At 38.2% G+C, this 17,857-nt stretch overlaps 1 protein-coding gene across 2 annotated transcripts in view; it reads left to right on the top strand.

Annotated features, from left to right (window-relative positions):
- LOC106872824 (uncharacterized) overlaps nt 1-17,857 on the top strand; it is a 64,519-nt gene that overhangs the window by 3,180 nt on the left and 43,482 nt on the right. For both annotated transcript variants that reach the window (XM_089355020.1, XM_089355019.1), the window contains 2 exons: nt 12,610-12,689; nt 16,858-17,012. In XM_089355020.1, coding sequence (XP_089211146.1) covers nt 12,610-12,689; nt 16,858-17,012 — 235 coding nt within the window. The remainder of the gene's footprint in view (nt 1-12,609; nt 12,690-16,857; nt 17,013-17,857) is intronic.

The raw sequence follows: 17,857 nt of genomic DNA, 5'->3' as shown, positions 1-17,857 counted from the left end.
TATACATATATATGTATATATACATATGTATATATACATATGTATATATACATATATATGTATATATACATATATATATATATATATATATATATATATATATATGCATATACATACATATATATGCATATGCATACATATATATATGCATATACATATATATGCATATGCATACATAGATACATATATATATACATATGTTTGCATATACATATAAATATATATATATACATATACATACATATATACGTATATGTATATACATACATATATGCATATACATATATAAATACATATACATATATATACATATATGTATATACTTATATATATACACATATATATGTATATACTTATATATGGCAATGATCACACTCGGACGGTGCTGTTAGTGCTCTACTGGCACAGGTGCCGGTCATCGAATATGGTTCAATTATAATTTCGATTTCACTTGCCCCAACAGGTCTTCGCAAGCAGAGTTTAGTGTCCAATGAAGTAAAGATACGAATAAGTGAGCTGGCTACACTTCTGGCAGAGGCCACAGATTATGCTCTCACTTGCCTTGCCGAGTCTTCTCACATACTGCATATTTCCAAAGGTCCCGGTCACTAGTCATTGCCTCAGTGAGGCCTAAAGTTCGAAGATTGTGCTTCACCACCTCATCCCAGGTCTTCCTGGGTCTACCTCTTCCACAGGTTCCCTCAACCGCTAGGGTGTGGCACTTTTTCACACAGCTATCCTCATCCATTCTTGCCACATAACCATACCAGTGCAATCGTCTCTCTTGCGTACCACAACTGATGCTTCTTAGGTCCAACTTTTCTCTCAAGGTACTTACACTCTGTTCTGTATGCACACTGACATTACACATCCATCGGTGCATACTGGCTTCATTTCTTGCGAGCTTACACATGTCCTCAGCAGTCACGGCCCAGGTTTCACTGCCATGTAGCATGGCAGTTCGTACACAAGCGTTATACAGTCTGCCTTTTACTCTGAGCAAGAGGTCCTTTGTCACCAGCAGAGGTAAGAGTTCTCTGAACTTTGCCCAGGCTATTCTTATTCTAGCAGCTACACTTTCAGCGCACCCTCACCCGCTACTGACTTGGTCACCTAGATAGCGGAAGCTATCAACTACTTCTAGTTTTCCTCCCTGTGCTTTTTCAGTGTTTATTGCTCCTGAGCATTTGCCACATACAAAAATTATCTTGCTAGTTAACCTTCCTTTGATATTGCTGCACCTCTTATGTGTCCATAGCTTACACTGGGTACAACTCATGGAGTTTCTACCTACGCCCTTTTCTATAGATTGAGCAGGGCCATCTACCTGAAGGGGTTTGCGTTTTGTCTACCTTGCTACTTATTAGGACTTTGGTTTTAGTTAGGTTGACTCTAAGGCCCTTCGATTCTAGTCCTTGCTTCCACACCTGAAACGTCTCCTCTAGTTCTGATAGTGACTCAGCAATTAGGGCAAGATCATCAGCATAGAGGAGCTCCCAGGGGCATCCCATCTTGAATTCCTGTGTTATTGCCTGGAAGACTATGATAAATAGAAGGGGGCTGAGGACTGAACCTTGGTGGACTCCTACCTCTACCCGGAATTCTTCACTGTACTCGTTGCCAACCCTCACCTTACTGACAGCGTCCCTGTAAATGGCTCGCACAGCTCTCACTAACCATTCATCTATTCCTAGTTTCCTCATTGACCACCAGATAAGGGAGCGAGGAACCCTGTCAAAGGCTTTCTTCATGTCAATGAAAGCCAGGTACAGAGGTTTATCTTTGGCTAGGTATTTCTCCTGCAGCTGTCTTACCAGAACTATAGCATCAGCGGTGCTTTTCCCTGGAACAAACCCAAACTGCATGTCATCTAAGCTGACTCTCTCCCTAATTAGTTGGGCTATGACCCTCTCAGTGACCTTCATTACCTAGTCCAGCAAACTTGATACCTCTGCAATTGTTTGTGTCTAAAGTGTCACCTTCACTTTTGTAGCAGTTGACTATGGTGCTGCTACACCAGTCATTGGGTATGACTCCTTCGTGTATCACCTGGTTAACTATACGGGTGACTAGGCTATAGCCGACACTGCCAGATATTTTGATACATATAATATATATACATAATATATATACATATATATATACACACATATATATCATCATCATCATCGTTTAACGTCCGCTTTCCATGCTAGCATGGGTTGGACGACTTGACTGAGGACTGGTGAAACTGGATGGCAACACCAGGCTCCAATCTAAATTTGGCAGAGTTTCTACAGCTGGATGCCCTTCCTAACGCCAACCACTCAGAGAGTGTAGTAGGTGCTTTTACGTGTCACCTGCACGAAGGCCAGTCAGGCGATACTGGCAATGGCCACGCTCGAAATGGTGTCTTTTAGGGGCCACCCGCACAAGCCAGTCCAGGGGCACTGGCAACGATCTCACTCGAAAATCCTACGGAAGCCAGTCATGCGGTACTGGCAACGGCCACGCTCAAAATGGTGCATCTTATGTGCCACCCGTAAAAAACATTTTCATTCTCCTTCTTGAAAATTTGCTTCGCAATGAAAGCCGATTAGAAATCTTTATCAAAACATGCTTCCAGTTTCAGCATTCTGCCTCATTCTTCATTTTCGTATATATATATATATATATATATATAATTATTATTTTTAATTGGCAGATATTATAAAGTGGCCCAAGGGCCAAGAGTTTCATACATATATACACATACATACACACACATACATATATATATAATTATTCAAATGTCAACAACTGCCAGTGACAATTATCACTGCTTGCTTCAATGCAAGAATATCGTTAGAGATCGTCCAACCTTTCATTCTTTGTAGTTTTTCTTCTTTTTTTTTCTTCTTCTTCCTCAAAGAACACAATATTTGATGTGTCAAGAATTATTAACAATAGGCATTATAAGGGTTAACTGAAGTAGGAAGAAACAAGAGTTAACACTGACTATAAAACCGAACGGCTGCAGTGAGCAGAAAAATGTCATGTTTACAGATAATTCTAATAATATCATGTTCATACGATTTCACAGCCATTTATTCTGGAGGAGGATAACATCTAGAATCTTTCAAAGACAAAGTTACTGCAACTGACAGACTTTTAGCTCCACCACATTGCTTCAAGTATTGATTCAGCATAATGCTTCATGCTTCACACTTCTAGCATAAAACTAGAAGAGAGAAACAAGAATTAAGAATCATAGAAATGGAAACAGATTTCTAACTGGGCGAGCCCAGACACATCATCATTATTTAATGTTCACTTTTCCATATTTGAGTAAATCAGGCAGAAATTGATGAGACAGATTTTCAACAGCTGGATGTTCATCCTGTCACCAATCCTCAACTGTTTCTAAGCCAAATATCATTCCCATGTGGCCAAGCATGTTTTTTAGGGAAAAATGATGTTTAGAGCATAAATTAACATGAAATTTTGATGGCAGGTTATAATACAGGTCACTTTAAAACAGGAGGAGGAGTGGTCCAAGGGGTTGGCACCAAAAGAGTTAATGGTTTATCCAGCTCTGCACAACATACACTTATCAGGGACACACTTATTTACCAGACACACGCAAACAATAACCAGGCATGTCTACAAAAACAGCCTGACAACATGCATTTGTATAGAGACAGCATTGAGCACACATACACACACAGCAAATGTGCACAGATACACTCATACTGACACACACAGAGCTATACTTACACAAACACACACACATAGAGCTATACACACACACATGCACACACAACTGTGTACACAGAGACACACAGAGTAAAGATAAAATTAATCACTGGTCTCAGTGTTTCTTATGAAGAGAAGGACAAAGTTAGGAATTAATCTCTGGAAAAGTCTTTAAGATTAATTCAAAGCAGTAACAACAACAGCAACAATTGTTGAAGTTCTATTAATAAGCTATTGATTTTGTACAGTTAATTGTTTCTCTGATGTAACTGGAGCTAAACTGTCTGTCTGTGCGACATCAGACCCACTACCCCGCTCACCCCACCCACCCACCCCAAACCTACCTGGTCCAACCCAGAGTACATTTATGATAGACTGTCTGCGGACATCAGACACCACTACTACCACTATCGTCACTGTCACCCAAACACTGACCTGACTCAAACCAACTGTCTGTGACATCAGAGACCACCACCACCACCACCACCGCCACCACCAGACCCAGCCTAACCTCCTCCCAGAGTTACTTTTATGACAAACAGACCACCTGTGACATCAGAGAACACCACCACCAACCAACCCAGATTATATTTATAACTAACCACCTGTTCTATCAAAGATCATCATCATCATCATCATCGCCACCACCACCACCACTACCATCACAGAGTAAAACATGTTTGTTCTAACCTACAAAAAGAGAGGTGAAGGATCATCAGGGTGTTATCACTGGAACAATTAAACAGAATGAGAAACAGTGGCCTCACTCAATAGACGGATGACAATCAATACAAATATTAATTGCATGTGGAGGATGCCGCACACTACCAGAGACAAACAGACGTGTGTGTGTGTGTGTGATTTGTCTAGAAGGAAAGGTGTAAGGGTTAAACAGCACAAACGAAAGGGGGGGGGGGGGTCTACCTTTTACTCTTCTTCTTTTTTTTTTTACCCCCAAGGTCAGTTCCAATCCAGTAAAGGATATTTCTAAAGTAACCATCCAAGTCACATTGGACAAAAAGCTGTTTTCTCGTCAACTGACCCATCAATTAGAGAGAAAGGCAGTTTCTTTAAAATGAGTTTTCTAGTTTACAGTCTGTCTGTGTGTCTCCTTTATGGCAAATTTTCCCACGACAAAAATGTTTACGACAAATTTTTCAGACAGAATTCAAAACAGCCTGTTTTAAATTGTTTGTATTTAAATTAAAACCATCCATCCACTGAAATTTTATGTGAGAACTTGTTCAGTTATGTCCCAAACATCAGTTTAATGATGACAGAATTGATAATTTTCTTAATTAATTGAAAGATATTAATGAGATGGTTAGAAAAGGATTAAGTTGAACCCAAGTTAGTGAGAGGACAAGTTCAAAGAAGCATAATATTGTGATTTTGTATCTCATCAGGGCCCATCAGGTCAGAATTTGGCAAACTGTAGATTTAGGCCCATTGAGCCAGATGCAGGGGGCATATCAGGGATTAGGAATGCTGGGTGGGGATAAGGTGAGCAATTTGAAAACAAAAGAAATACTCACAAAAATTGAAATAAATAGTTATCCATGTGCAATATGAAAATTTAAAAAATCTAGTTTGAAATTTCTAGAGTTGAAGGTCATGTCCAGTCTGCCTCTTGCTGGATCAGTTACAGAGGCGTGAGGAGCCAAACTCATGGTGCCACGCCTGAGAAGCTGGAGCCAAGAAATTCGGCCTAGCAAGTTAAGTCTGTGGAGCAAACGCCATGAAGTCAGATCTGCAAAGAAATCCGGCCCAAGAAGCCAAGCCCATAAAGCCAGACTCATAGAACCAGGACAAGAGAGTCAGATGCAGGAAACTAGGACTCAGGGAAGACAAACTGAGGATGAAGACTCAAGAGTCATATGGTCTTGTAATCATGTCTAAAGCTTATAAACATTATTTCACACCAAGAAAGTGATAAGCATTTGACAAATGGTGATGTAATTGACTTAGAAGAATTACTAAACAGCTAATTAATTAACATTATATACATAATATATATACAAGACCTGTTGAGGCAAGTGAATTTTGAAATCGAAATCAAACCAAATTTGACGACTGGCACCCATGCCAACCTCTCCTTCATTGGACACTAAACTCTGCTTGCGAAGACCTGTCACGGCAAGTGAAATCGAAATCGTAATTGAATCATCCAACCCATGCTAGCATGGAAAGCGGATGTTAAACGATGATGATATATGCATATATTTATATATTATTTATATTATTATATGATTGAATACCACGCATCCGTTTCCAAGTAAGTTTTATCTTAATACATATATATATATGCATATATATATATATGTATATGTATATTATGTATATATATTATATATGTATATGTTATGTATATATATTATATATATGTATATTATGTATATATATATATAAGTATATATACATATATATATATATATATATATATATATATATATATATGTCGTGAAGTATATTTGCCACTTAAATGTGGCTAACCCTTAAGTGTTGATGCTACTGTAGCTTGTAGCCCCAGGAAGACATCTCCTCCAGCTGGCTATTGACACACTTTCTGTGCCCTATCAGTATTTGCAAAGGGAAGTCATCCTTCCCATTTCCATCCTGACGTGATACACATGGACCCGGGACGTTTCCTCAAATGTTTTTAAATGTCACAGTAGAACTCTAATAGAATAAGTACCAGACTTAAAAAATAAACTGAGTAAAATGATTAAAACTCTTCAAGGGAATACCTCAGTATAATCATAGTCCAGTGATTGTCGGAAATAACAAAAAGTCATTATAACATTTGTAAACACCAAGGCGGTCTCTCCAAAAACAACATGGTATCACTTCTGCACCCACCCTGTTCACCAGATTTAGCACCTGTAGACTTACATCTTTTCCCCAAGATGAAAATGCAGCTAAATGGTCACCGTTTTCACACTGTTGTCAAGATTCAGAGTGAATCACAGAAGGTCCTCAACTCGCTTATGGAAAATGACCTCCAGGTCAGATTCCAAAAGTGGCTGGAACACTGGGACCGGTGTATTGCTGTGCAAGGTTACTTTTTTGAAGGAGATGATATTAAAATTTAGGTAAATAAGTTATGTTTTACTAATCATAACTATAACTAATCTAGTAACCTTTTGATATCACCTTGCAGTTGGACCAAACTTAGAACCATGTGGCTGCAATACAAACTTCTTAACTACATAGCTGTGCACATTTATGATCACTATTATTACCACTTTTTTCTTCTTGTGTTCAAATTTAGTGCCTTTTTTATGTTGAAATAATAATTTTTTTTTTTTCCTACTTGTTTCAGTCATTAGACTGCAGCCATGCTGGTGCACTGCTTTGAAGAATTTTTAGTCGAATGAGTTGACCCTATTACTTATTTTTAAGCCTGGTACTTGTTGTATCAATCTCTTCTGCTGAGTCATTAAGTTATGGGAATGTAAACACACCAACACTGGTTGTCAAATGCTGGTGGGGAGGAGAAAGACACACAAACATATATATATATATATATATATATATTATTATAATAATAATAATAATAATATTAGGGACAAAATCCAAGATTACAGGTAAAAACTCAATTAAAATCAATTTATAAAAAAATTAAATTAAATTGAGCTTTACAAATTAAAATATATATAAATATATAGTTTTAGGGAAAAGAACCAAGTTTCAAGAACTCATCGAAGAAAATCCACTATCACATAGAAAAATTAATAATTAAAAGTGCAATAAATTAGTATAATATAATACAAAGTAAATATCATAAGATAAGATAAAAATTTTCATCGATGAGTTCATGAAACTTGGTTCTTTTCCCTGAAACTATATATTTATATATATATATATATATATATATCTTAAATTTAAATTTAAAACTTTGGATATATAAGCAAGGAGAACAATCCCTAAGGAGTCTAATTTAGACTTTTTTGCGGTGAAATCTCCTGCTATATTGGTAACGATTACATAGTTTTCTATGAAAAATTATATATATATATATATATATATATATATATATATATATATATATATATATTTATATATATATATATATATATATATATATATATATTTATATATATATATATATATATATATATATTTATATATATATATATATATATATATATTTATATATATATATATATATATATTTATATATATATATATATATATATATATATATATATATATATATATATATATATATATATATATATATATATATATATATATATATATATATATATATATATATATATATATATATATATATATATAGAATTTTCGAGCGAGATCGTTGCCAGTGCCTCTGGACTGGCTCATGTGCGGGCGACACATGAAATCTTGCGAGCGAGATCGTTCCCGGTGCCCCTGAACTGGCACTTGTGCGGGGCCGTCGTAGGATTTTCGAGCGAGATCGTTGCCAGTGCCCCTGGACTGGCTCATATGCGGGCGACACATGAAATCTTGCGAGCGGGATCATTGCCAGTGCCCCTGGACTGGCTCATGTGCGGGCGACACATGAAATCTTTCGAGCGAGATCGTTGCCGGTGCCCCTGGGCTGGCTCATGTGCGGGTGACACATGAGGTTTTTCAAGCGAGATCATTGCCGGTGCCCCTGAGCTGGCTCTTGTGCGAGTGACACATGAGGTTTTTCGAGCGAGATCGTTGCCAGTGCCCCTGGACTGGCTCTTGTGTGGGTGACACATGAAATTTCTTCGAGCGAGATCGTTGCCGGTGACCCTGAACTGGCTCTTGTGTGGGGTCGTCATAGGATTTTCAAGCGAGACCGTTGCCAGTGCCACTGGACTGGCTCATGTGCGGGCGACACATGAAATCTTTCAAGCGGGATCGTTGCCAGTGCCCCTGGACTGGCTCGTGCAGGCGACACATGAAATCTTTCGAGCGGGATCATTGCCAGTGCCCATGGACTGGCTCATGTGCAGGCAACACATGAAATCTTTCGAGCGAGATCGTTGCCAGTGCCCCTGAACTGGCTCTTGTGCGGGCGACACATGAAATCTTTCGAGCGAGATCGTTGCCGGTGCCCCTGGGCTGGCTCATGTGCGGGTGACACATGAGGTTTTTCAAGCGAGATCATTGCCGGTGCCCCTGAGCTGGCTCTTGTGCGAGTGACACATGAGGTTTTTCGAGCGAGATCGTTGCCAGTGCCCCTGGACTGGCTCTTGTGTGGGTGACACATGAAATTTCTTCGAGCGAGATCGTTGCCGGTGACCCTGAACTGGCTCTTGTGTGGGGTCGTCATAGGATTTTCAAGCGAGACCGTTGCCAGTGCCACTGGACTGGCTTATGTGCGGGCGACACATGAAATCTTTCAAGCGGGATCGTTGCCAGTGCCCCTGGACTGGCTCGTGCAGGCGACACATGAAATCTTTCGAGCGGGATCATTGCCAGTGCCCCTGGACTGGCTCATGTGCAGGCAACACATGAAATCTTTCGAGCGAGATCGTTGCCAGTGCCCCTGAACTGGCTCTTGTGCGGGGCCGTCGTAGGATTTTCGAGCGAGATCGTTGCCGGTACCCCTGGACTGGCTCTTGTGCGGGTGACACATGAGGTTTTTCGAGCGAGATGAGCGAGATCGTTGCCAGTACCGCCTGACTGGCCTTCGTGCGGGTGACACGTAAAAGCACCCATTACACTCTCTGAGTGGTTGGCGTTAGGAAGGGCATCCAGCTGTAGAAACTCTGCCAAATCAGATTGGAGCCTGGTGTAGCCATCTGGTTTCACCAGTCCTCAGTCAAATCGTCCAACCCATGCTAGCATGGAAAGCGGACGTTAAACAATGACGACGATATATATATATATATATACACATATATATTATATAATATACAATGGGCATCTTTGTTTCCATCTACCAGATCCACTCACAAGGCTTCAGTCAGCCCAAGGTTATAATAAAAGACATTTGCCCAAGGTACCACACTGTAGGATTGAACCAGGAACCATGTGGTTGGGAAGCAAGCTTCTTAACACACAGCCATACTTGTTTAAATTTATTTAATTTTTTTTATGTGTGTGTGTGTGTGTGTATTTCTAATACATTGTTTTTGTCAAAGTTGATATGAATGAGTGGCTGGCTGTAGGTTATGAGTCATATACAAACTAAGAGCAATAATATTGATTATCACTGACAGCTGTTTGATCAAATTGACATTTGCAACTCATTAAAACAGTGGGTTTTTATTCATTTCTTAGTGAATCAATCGATTTGTCTTGTGTTTCATCACATCCAGTTTCAACCATATAGATACATGCATTTTAGCCATCGTTCTCTCAATCTATCTATCTATCGGTAATCTTCAAGTTTAGGGGGATAAAAAAATTTTTTTAAATATTCAAGGGAAATAACTGAACGACTTACCAGTATTATCCGTTTTCTTCTAACTGTTTATAAATAAATCACATCCTAACCCTAACGTCAATCAAATCACGTGTGTGATTTATTTATAAACAGAGATGTACGGAGAATACTGGTAAGACGTTCAGTTACTTCCCTTGAATATTTTTATTTATTTTTTTTATCCCCCTAAACTTGAAGATTACCCTCTCTATTTATCTATCTATTTCTCCCTTTCTCTCTCTCTCTCCCTATGCTCTCAACTTCTTTGTTTCTCTCCTTCCCTCCCTTTTCTAACCACCTCCTTGTCTTTTGATCCTACTGACTCTCTTTTTCTCCCTCTTTCTCTCTCTCTCCCTCTTCCTCCCTCTCCCTCTTCCTCTCTCTCTCCCTCTTTCTCCCTCTTTCAAGTTTCACATCTTTATCCTTTATTTCATTCTTTCTTTTACAGCTATTTGTGTCTCTCTCCCCCCTCTCTCCCTCCCTCTATCTCTCATTCTCTCCCACTAAGTTTCACCCCTTTATCCTTTATCCTTCAAATCATTCTCTCTCTCATTACTCCCTTTCTCTTGCTCCCTCCCATTTCATTCTTCTTACCTCTGTACACTTTCTCTTTCCTCTCCTACTCCTGTCTCCTACCCAAGCCACTCCCTCCCACTATCTCTTTTTCTTCTTGACTCATTTTATAATTTCTTTTCAGGTTCCCTCTGTCTCACCCTCTCACACTTTCTTATACTTTCTTATACTGTTTCTTTCTCCCGTTTTTGCTTTATTGTGTTAATGAGACAGGTATGAAGAAAGAGAAAATAACACAGTAAAGCAAAGACGAGAGAAAGAAAAAGTATAAGAAAGTGTGAGAGGGTGAGACAGAGGGAATCTGAAAAGAAATTATAAAATGAGTCAAGCTATATATATATATATATATCATCATCATCATCATCGTTTAACATCCGCTTTCCATGCTAGCATGGGTTGGACGATTTGACTGAGGACTGGTGAAACCGGATGGCAACACCAGGCTCCAATCTAATTTGGCAGAGTTTCTACAGCTGGATGCCCTTCCTAACGCCATATATATATATATATATTCCCTTTCACCCAGTAAAATTTCTATTGGTCAAATTACTGAAGTCTCATCAGGAAATCTACCACAATGTGTCAACTGACTTGGTCATTCTCTTAAAACCGCTTAACTATCATCATCATCATCATCACCGAGTAGTGGTAGTGGGTGTGATTGTATATTCTCTTATTCTTTTCCTGTTTCAGTCATTTGACACACACGCACACACACACACACATATATATATATATATATATATATATATATATATATATATATATATGTTGTTGTACTTGGGGATGGTCATATTGCCAGTTTAGCCAATAAAAACACACGCACTGTATATTTGGTGTTAATTTGCTTCAGCTTTATATTACATTAATCTTAAACTTAATTAACACCAAATATACAGTGCGTGTGTTTTTATTGGCTAAACTGGCAATATGACCATCCCCAAGTACAACAACATCTGTTTCAACACACGATTTCACATCAAAAATCTTGCAAAACAAATATATATATATATATATATATATATATATATATATATATATGATGGGCTTCTTTCAGTTTCTGTCTACCAAATCCACTCAGAAGGCTTTAGTCAGCCCTAGGTTATAGTAGAAGGTGCCATGCAATGGGACTGAACCTGGAAGTATGTGGTTGGGGAGCAAGCTTCTTACCACACAGTCATGCGTGTGCCTATATATAACTTTTTGTTTTTTTTATTTCTTTTTTCTTTTCTGAATACTTTATGCAATCAATATATTGAACAGTTTAAATTTGTTGTAACTGTTGCAGATTGGAAGATGATTATATAACCTGTATTAGCTAGGTTTGTGGATTAATTTTAAATGGATTATAAGGCTTATCCATAATCAGGTGAACTCACGGCATAGCACCGTTTACTTGTATGTTTAATTTGTAGCAGAAAATAGTGATGTCCATATGTATAATGAGTCAGTCTAAGGCAGACTGATTGTTCCTAATGTAATATCACTAATGTTTGCCTGATTAACAGGCTGGCTGTCGTTTAATTTCCTTTGTGTAAGTTCATTACATTCTTTATTTCCAAATTGTATTGTTTAGTAATGATGTTTGACATTTAATGTGTTTGGGGTTTGTGATTCATTGGCACTGCTTTTGTAGATGTAAAGGATTTTAACTTTGGTAGAACTAAACAGAACAAACAGCCTTATGTTTGATGCACTGAATTTGTTCATCAACATCCAGTGCATTCAGTAAAGTGGTTGACATTAGGAATGGCATCCAGTTGTAGAAACCATGCCAAAACAGACCATAGACCCTGGTGTGGCTCCTGGCTTTCCCAACTCCTGTGAAACTGTCCAACCCATGCCAGCATGGAAAACAGACATTTGATGATGATGAGGATGTTTTTAAATGTTTTATTTTAGTTTTGTTTTCTTTTTTTTTTTTTTTACAACAGGTTCAGAAGTGAAAGATTTGCAAACAGTTTTAAATGAATCATGTTCTGATGATGGAACACTTCTTCACCTTGCTACAATGGTAGGTTTTCATATATATATATACATACACACATACACACACACACATATATGTATGTACATATGCATGTATAGTGTGTGTGCAGTGTCATCTTAATGCATAGGCGCAGGGATCTCATGGATCTAAGGAGACCAATTCTGATCTGTTTATACTGTGGTTTGCTGTCAGTGAATATATACTATAGTGCCCAGGGGCCTACAATGCTGCTAAGGCAGCTGCGTGTGCGTGTTTAAGTATGTATTGATTTTGATTATGTATTATTGACCCGAAAAGTTATCAGCTGAAATGTTCTCAATGACCCTTCCTTCCACCATGATTTTGTTTTTGTTGTGGAGCAATCCCATGCCAAAGAACTTATTGGGAGTCTACGACTTCTTGTGAGCCAGTGTTCTGCATACTTTATAGATAAGAGTATTTGAAACATGCTGACCCGACAGAATAGTTTCAAAGCTTAGATCCTTGATTTTTTTTTTTTTTTTTTTTTAATATTTATTTCAGCCTCCTGGAAATGTATTCCAAAAGTGAATGTGGTGGTTAAAAAGTTGGCTTTCCGACCACACAGTTTTAGGTTCAGTCCCACTCTGACACCTTGGGCAAGTGTCTTCTACTATATCTCTAGGCCATGTGTGAGTGGATTTGCTAGACAGAAACTGAAAAAAGGCCATGATTTATGTATCAATGTATGTATGTGTTTGTATGTGTGAATATGTGTATGTTTGTGTCTTGTTTTGACACTACATGACAATGAGCAGCAGTATCATACAAGCAGTTTCTGTCATTTCTAATATTCTGCATAAACATGTCCTGGAGAAATTTTGCCTTGCTTAGAAACAATTGAGGGTTGATGACAGAAAGAGCATCCAGCTAGAGAAAGTCTGACTCAGTTAACTCTGTCTGACTCATGCAAACTTAGAAAAGTGAACATTGAACAGTGATGATGATAAATATCACAATTAGTGGACAGATTTTCAGTGGGCTACTCACTGTATTTTTGACAGTGTGAGTTGACAAGAGAGTGTCTGTAAAATGGTTCAGAACAAATATCATAGAATTAATATTATAACTTATCTTTAACTTACTGAGTTTGGAAGAGTGCCCATGATCTTCACAGGCTCTCCAAGACTAGTGAGCTTGATGTTGTTTATGTTCCACTTAAACTGTTGCAGGTGAACACCTGCTGAACAAGAAGATTCCAGAGAGACAATGCTTTGGGGGAAAATAACTGAGCATAGTGGATAGTGCAGGACTAGAGTAGGTGGGTTGGATGCAACAAGGATTACAGGAGGTGGAAAGACATGCAAGCTGGGGATACCTGAATAATGGAAGTATGACACTATCCAGAGACCATTATAGTTGAGATTCCAAAAAGAAAAGAAAATGGAGATAGCATGCCTGTGGACCAGGGGTTATAGACTGTTAGTGATTGAAGATTAGTCAGTCAAATAGCTCTTCACTGGATGCTGTTCATGATGCTTGTGTGCACAGTAGCAGTAGTACTTCCTTGTGGGTCTCACTTGTGTTGTGTACTGTATCAGCAGCTGTTGTGTGCTGTATTTTCTGACCCTGAGGAGAAGGGTCTGTTTTTGGGACTAGCTGAAGTACATGAGTGTGTGCTTGTATATCATCAACATCATCATCATCTTCTATGCTACCATGGGATGGACAGTTTGACAGGAGTTGGTGAGCCAGAGGACTGCACCAACCTCTACTGTCTACTTTGGCATGGCTTTTTCACAACTGGATTCCCTTCCTAATGCCAAATACTTCAGAGTGGACCAGGTGCTTTTTACCAGCAAAATTTTATCTGACCCATGCAAGCATGAAAAAGTAGACATTAAAATGATAATGAATGATTATATATATATATATATATATATATATATATATATATATATATATATATATATACATACATATATTGGGTTATCCCATAAATAATGCGGTTTTTTCAATTGCATGAACTAAAAGTCAGAGGAGAACGAGATATACTACCTGCATCAACTTGCTATAAAAGCAGGTAGTAATTTTACTTTCTTCTTAGTGCAAGTTTTGGAGCGTGCAGTTTGATTGAAACAGTTATTCTTTCAAAGTTATAACGGAAGTGACAAAGGAGAATATTTGGCATATTTTGCTCTATGAGTTCAATACAGACAACAAAACGTCGGAAAGTGCGAGGAACATTAATGCACTTTATGGGGATCAGACAATAAGTGTAAGTCAGTGTCAATGGTGGTTCCAGAAATTCCAAGCTGGAAACTAGAGCCTAGAAGATGAGCCTCATCCTGGAAGATTTGTAGAGCTCAACGAGGATGTCCTGCAAACCCTGGTGGAACAAAATCCCATTGTAACTGTTGAGGAACTAGCAGAGAAGCTTGGATTCAGTCATTCAATTATTCATCGACACCTGCATGCCATCAGAAAAGTCAGCAAATTGCGTCAATGGGTTCCTCACAAACGTTCCAAGTCTAATCACGTGCAGAGAGTGAATGTCTGCTCTTCTTTGCTGTCACATCTCACGAATTAACCTTTTTTGAATTGAATAGTGACTGGTGACGAGAAATGGGTTCTCTATAAAAATGTCAAGTACCGAAGACAGTGAGTAGGGAAAAGAGAAACACTGGCACCCCAGGCTAAAGAAGGTCTTCACCCACATAAGGTGTTGTTGTCTGTTTGGTGGGATATGAAAGGTTTAGTCCACTTTGAACTTTTAAACTCAAACCAAACAATAACAAAAGAGATTTACTGCGAGCAGCTTAAGTCAGCACTAGAAGAAAAATGACCATCTTTGGTTTCAAGACAAGAAGTGTTCTTCCAACAGGATAATGCTCAGCCACATACAGTGCAGATGACATTCCAAAGACTGGGGCACTTTGAATGGGAAATGATGCCCCACCTACCATATTCACCAGACATTGCCCCATCTGGTTATCATTTATTCCACAGTCTTCAAAATCATTTGGCCTGCAAAAATATGAATTTTGTAGATGAGGTCAGATCAGTACTGGGGAAGGTTTTTTTTTTTTTTTTTTTGTCACGGACAAGTGAATTTTAAAAGAGGGGCCTTACAAGTCTACCAGGTAGATGGAAGAGCATTGTAGAAAATGAAGAAGAGTACATTTTAGATAACAAAAAAAAAACTTTATCTTAATTTTGAAAAATAAAAGAAGTATAAAAAACTGCATTATTTATAGGATGACCCAGTATATATATAAAATAGTGAAGGCATATGGCTCAGTGGTTAGAGCATTGGGCTTACAATCATGAGGGTGTGAGTTCAATTCCCAATCCAGGCTGTGTGTTGTGTTCTTACACAAAGCACCTTATTTCCTGTTACTCCAGAGAATATGACCAAAAACTGCATGTATTCCATCCCATGCAGCTGTGGTAGGTAATACAAAGGCAAAACATGTCACTCCTCAAAATAAGGGTAGAGGAACATCACAAAGCTGTGACATGAGGAGATATTGATAAATCGGGTACAGCTGATCTTGTATGGAAAAATGGAGACTACCTCCCTCTGTGGGATGAAGTTAAAATAATAGACAGAGAACACCACTGGAAAATATGAAAACTAAAAGAAGCAGCACATATGCTAGGACACATCCTCCTAACCAGACCGAGTACAGATATGAATAGCATATGGGAACCAGTATTAAGGAAGGATAGGAAAATATTAGATTTAAAAGCCCTAAAATTCATTCCATAATTGCCCACAGGCATATGGTGTAGTGGTTAAGAGAGCAGGCTACTAACCCCAAGATTCCTAGTTCGATTCCAAGCAGTGACCTGAATAATAATAATAATAATAATAATAATGATAATAATAACAACAACAACAACATCGAAAAATACCTTAGGAATGAAAACCCAGGTTCAAAATTTCCCCAAGACACCTGATGAAGGCTGGAGGGTATATCAACTGAAACGTGTTAACAACAAGATGAGGAGAAATATCCATCAAATGTAAATAATGTACATAATTCCTCATCTCTTAAATATAGAAAAGAATATATATTACTGATACTTATTTTAGCAGCCCTGGAAGGGTGTAAAAACTCCAAAATATTTAAGGAAATAAAAACATTTCTGTTTCTGTCAAATTCACAGCCATAACTCACTCTTAAAAATAATTAGCTTCTTATAACAGGCTTCTTCTGTTTGATTATAGCTGGGAGAGGCTGACATTGTACGCACTTTGCTCTCTGCTGGTGCAGATCCTGGCATACACAACAAAAATCAACGAATCCCTCTGGACCTTGCTGAGTCAGATAAAGTGAAAATTGTCTTCAATGAAGAACTTCTGCAAGCCACTGCACATTCCAAGTTAGTTACAATATTCTCACATTTTTGATTTCATTTTCTCTTGTCTAACAGTAACCAAGTGTAAGCTGTGCCAGTGATTCTCAAGGTGTTCCAAATTGCTAAGGTCCCATAAATGTATCTGTCATCTTTAACTCCATACATCCATCAATCACCCTTATATATTCCATATTGTTTGTCATAGAGGCTGGTATTGTATGCACTTTGCTCTCATCAGTCACAGACATGCACTATAAAAATTAACAAATTCTGCTGAACCTCCATATGATCAAGTAACCCTTTACCAGTTCCTAGTATCTTAGCTTCTTTGACCTCCACTTTCTACCTTTCATTCTGCTGTCAGCCAATTTTTTTGTCCTCAGGGTGTGACACTACCCACTTTGGAAATCACTGGTCAACACACACTTGTTTCATCCCATTTTATTTTGTTTTAATGTTTCTTAAGCTGTTTAACCATAGCATAAATGAGAAGGGTTTGTTTTGCTACATATGAATATTTGCCATATTGTAGGAGCCAGTATTTTTATGTAAATTTCGTAAGTTTATATAGAATAGTGCTTATGTTTCTTAGTATGAGTCAACTATCACCTGGATAAGATGCTAGTTTATCTCAAACAGTGTTCTTGTATGATATAGTATTTCTTTCCAATGGTTGGTTGAACTGTGGTATGTAGAATTACACGTACTGCTCAAATACCAAAAAACAAAAACAGCCTGAATACCAAGACAATAGCAGTTGCATCAAAGAAACTGTGAATCAGGGGTGTGTGAACCATGAATGGAGTAGTGCTAACTGGACACAATACAGAGTTTGATCAACCCTAACTGGGCAGCCCAAGTGAGAATAC

Source organism: Octopus bimaculoides, chromosome 7 (assembly GCF_046866305.1).
Source record: "Octopus bimaculoides isolate indiv1 chromosome 7, ASM4686630v1, whole genome shotgun sequence".
In the NCBI taxonomy this organism is placed as follows: domain Eukaryota; kingdom Metazoa; phylum Mollusca; class Cephalopoda; order Octopoda; family Octopodidae; genus Octopus; species Octopus bimaculoides.
The sequence above is the reverse complement of the archived record's forward strand: the minus strand, read 5'-3'. Positions and strand labels throughout refer to the sequence as shown.